General features: G+C 58.6%; 1 protein-coding gene across 1 annotated transcript in view; it reads right to left on the minus strand.

Moving 5' to 3' along the window:
* Positions 1-2,779, minus strand: part of PRRX2 (paired related homeobox 2) — a 75,703-nt gene extending 72,924 nt beyond the window's left edge. The window contains exons 1-3 of the mRNA XM_011971204.1: positions 2,760-2,779; positions 708-754; positions 276-539 (exon numbers count right to left, since the gene is read on the minus strand). Of these exons, the coding sequence (XP_011826594.1) occupies positions 276-539; positions 708-754; positions 2,760-2,779 (331 nt within the window). The remainder of the gene's footprint in view (positions 1-275; positions 540-707; positions 755-2,759) is intronic.
* Between the last annotated feature and the right edge of the window lie 1,172 nt (positions 2,780-3,951).

The following is a 3,951-nucleotide window of genomic DNA, read 5'->3' on the forward strand; positions in this document are numbered from 1 at the left end:
CCTCTCAGGTTCAAGTGATTCTTCTGCCTCAGCCTCCCGAGTAGCTGGGACTACAGGTGTGCGCCACCATGTCCCGCTAATTTTTGTATTTTCAGTAGAGATGGGGTTTCACCATGTTGGCCAGGCTGGTCTCAAACTCCTGACCTCAGGTGATCTGCCCGCCTCAGCCTCCCAAAGTGCTGGGATTACAGTGAGCCACCGTGCCTGGCCTCAAGTTATATTTTTAAACTCTGCACGCACCAAGGTTATGGGACATCCATTCCACAAATATGTACCAAGCTCCTTCCTCTGCTCACACTGGGGACCAGGTGGAGTGGCCTCTGCCCTTGGGGCCACAGCCAAGAGAGGAAGACTGAAGTCGGCTGTTCCACTAGCGCAGTGGAGGAGAATGCAGGTGCCACGGTGGAAGCGGGATTGGACATCAGTCACCTTGGCGGGATAGGAGCAGGGAAGGGGCCCCTGGCCGTCCAGGGACGAGGGCTCCTCTGGGGGAAGTCTCTGCAGGGGCTGAAGCCAGCTTTGAAGCAGGTAGCAGGGCGCTGGAGTTGGGTTTTAGGAGCCGGTGTTGGGTCTTAGAGGGGAGAAGGTTACCCCAGAGGTTGCTTGCCCAGGCCAGGGGCCGCATTCACTGCCTGCAGGCCTGGCTGAAAGGCCTTTGGGAACCTCGTGTGGGCCTGGGCGCTCTGGAACCTGGGAGGAAACGGTACGCTTGGAGACCAGGGACAGACGGCTCATGTCGTATGCTGGAAACTGGCTGAAAGAGGGGACCAGGACAGTGTCAGATAGCTTGGCCTTGGCGGTTAAGGTGAGAAAACCATCTACCTTTCCCAGGGCATGAACACCCACCCTGGCCCAGCCCAGTGCTGGGGCCTGGGGCCGGGAGGGTTCCCCCTCCAGAGGGGCAGAGAGAGAGGCCCCATTGCCTCTGCCCCTACCTCCTCTCTCAGTTCACTCCTGCCCAGGTGGAGGGCCCACTTCAACCACTGCAGACTGCCCAGGTGGGGCCGCCCTGCCCTGGCTCCCACTAGTACTCGGCACCTAGCACACCCCACACTTGCTGGAAGCTTCGGGCCCAGCAACCACACTGCTGCCTCCCTAGAGCCTAGCCCAGTGCCTGGCACCAGCAAGCACGAACCTCACAGCTGCCAAATGACATCATCACAATCCAAGCGACCCGTGCAGCATGTCTAGACAATACCCAGACAGACTGAGGACCAGATCCCTGCACTGCCACTCCTGGGCCTTGTCATCTTGGGCTAGTCACATCCCCGCTCACCTGCAAACAGGGATAATGACAGTATCTACACCCTAGGTGTGTCGGAGGGTTCACCCCACGAGGCATGTACCAAGCAACGTAGGGGCTGGATCAATGCTGGCCACCCCAGGGATTCTTGGCCTGGGATGTTGGTTTCTGCAGTTCTCCAGGACTTGACTTACTTTGTCTGTCTGTAAAATGGGTCTTTAACCGTTGTCATCGCTTACACCTTCATAACCAAATCCCAAAGCCCAGCCTGGCCCACCTCCCCCTCCTTCCTGCCTCTGCCTGTCTCGGTTCTTCTTGATCTGTTTTTCTGCCTCTCTCTGTGTCCCTCGCGGTTTCACTGTCTTTCATTTTTGGTTTCTGTCTGCCTCGTCTCTCTCCCTCTCAATCTGCCTGGAATTCTGTCCCAGAGGAACCAATACTCCAAGGCTCGACTACATTCCCTTTTACAGCAGTGAGATGGGAAGAGGGAGAGAGAGAGAGAAAGAGAAGGGGAAAAAAAAAAATCAAAGCCCACATATTGGTTCCAGATGTGGCCCTCTCTCTCAGCCTTCTCCAGCAATTTAATTAAATTCCCCCAGACAGCCAGGAGGGTTTCTTAATGATCAAATTTCCCCGGTTCTCCTCCTTGAACGGCCCTCGTTCGGGCCCACTCCGTCTCCCTGACGGATGGCTGACCGGATTCTTCCTGCCGTCGGCTCTGCCAAGCGGGGCCAGTGGGGGTGGAGTGGGGGGCTTCCCAGGGAGCACAAAGGACTGTGGCCCTTGCCATTTCCAAAGGGGTCTGAGTGCTCCTGACCCCGCCCTGGGTCAGGCTGCAGTGGCTGGAGGGGTCCCCAGCGGCCCCTGCCACAGAGCTCTGACCTGGGGGCTGGACTGCCCGTGACTGATGCCAAGTGGGTGCCAGCAGGGGTGAGATGGGGGACTCTTTGGGATCAGGACTCTGGGCCCACTTACCAGCCAGAGCTGGGGCAGGCTCAGACCTACTGGGCACCCTCCCCGGCCTCCACGGGGCAGAATGAGCAAGGTTTAGAGAAGGCGGGCCCGAGCTAGGATCACACAGATCTACTCGCCGGGCTGGGGAGAAGCAGGGGCAGGCTGACCCGCGTTTAGAAGGCGAAGGTCTGCCCCTGGGATAGGCCAAGGCGATATTTCTTGGAAGGCTTCCTGCTAGGCTCTCAGTAGTCCCCTTGACTTCCGGGGTGGAAGAAATTTAGGGGAACCCTGAGCCCACCCCTTCGTGTGCAGATGGGCAGTGAGGCTGAGAGAGAGCTAGGCCAAAGCCCAGGCCCCAGACTCCCTCCAGATGCAGGGCGAGACCCACGGGGCGCTCAGCACCTTCCCACCCTGCCCTGGGCTGCTGACTTACCTCACCTGGGAGAGGAGGGTTCCACGTGGGCACGGGGGAAGAGCAGAGAAAGCGGGGTCCTGTGGCATCCCATCCCAGGTTCTGGGCTGCCCACCTGGGGGCTTCACCAGGGCCTGGCTCCACCCTTACCTGGCTGTCACAGGCCCCATCCTCGGACCAAGCACCAGGAACCGCCTGGCAGTGTCTGCGCCAGGAGTAGGGGGCTCTGGTAGGCAGAGCGGGCTTCCTGGTGGGGGCGGGTAGGGAGGGGAAAGCAAGTCCGGCCATCAGAAGTACAGAGGTCTCTGGGGCTTGTCGCCCTGGGGGTTGGGGCCCCCGAAATGCTTCCTGGTGCTTCTTAGGATAGTAAACAGAATAAGGGAGGGGACAGAAAAGCCCTTCACTGGCCTAGCCACTGTCGTGCCACACAGTCCCTGCTCCAGCCCCTGCTACCTCAGTTTCTCCCCTGAGCCGACAGACACTGAGGCCTCTGGGAGCCCAGGAATCCGGCCCTGCCCCTCCAGCCTGAGGACTGTGGCAGGAACAGGCAGGCTGGGCCTCCTGCAGGGACACTCCTGGGTCATGAGGGTCGGGGGTCAGGGTGGGGTCAGGGTATGGGGGGAGGAGGAAAGGAAAGGAGGGGGGAGCCAGGCAGGAGGAGAAGGGCAGAAGGGAGGGAAGCGGAGGGCGGCACTTCCATGACCACACTTCAGAAATATGCCCGGCCCTCGTCTGTCCCGGTGCCCTGGGGACCTGCCCGGGGGCTGAAGTTGGAGGCTCTGAAATGGTCCTTGTGGTGATGGTTACGTTTCTAAATATCTCACTTTATGGAAATGCCACCAATCGGAAAAAAAAAGAGAAGAAATAAAAGGGGGAGTTTCCCTAATTCTCCCCCTCCAGGGCCTTCTAAGGGACAGGACTGGCGGGCGACAGCCCCTCCTGGGGAGACAGCAGGCACCATGGAGGGTGAACATCCTGGGATGGGGCCAGACCACTTCTCCCCGGAGCTGCCCAGCCTGGCACGTACGTGTGTGTGTGAGTGAATTGTATGATTACGTGCCTGAGAAAGTGGGTGTGTGAGAGTATGTGTGAGAGAGGGTGTGCATTTGTGAAGGTGTCAGAGTGTGTGTGTGTGAGAATATCTGAGTGTGAATGTGTGTGCAACTGGGTGAGAGTGTGTATGTGTTTATGAGCGAACATGAAAGGGTGAGAGCCAGTACATGTGTGAGTGTGTGTGTATGTGTGTGTGGTATGAGTGGTGTGTGTGTGGTTTGTGAGTGGTGCGTATGAGTGGTGTGTGTGCTAGTGTGAGTGGTGTGTGTGTGAGTGGTGTGTGTGTGTG

The sequence above is a fragment of the Mandrillus leucophaeus genome, unplaced genomic scaffold (assembly GCF_000951045.1).
Source record: "Mandrillus leucophaeus isolate KB7577 unplaced genomic scaffold, Mleu.le_1.0 Scaffold99, whole genome shotgun sequence".
Taxonomy (NCBI): domain Eukaryota; kingdom Metazoa; phylum Chordata; class Mammalia; order Primates; family Cercopithecidae; genus Mandrillus; species Mandrillus leucophaeus.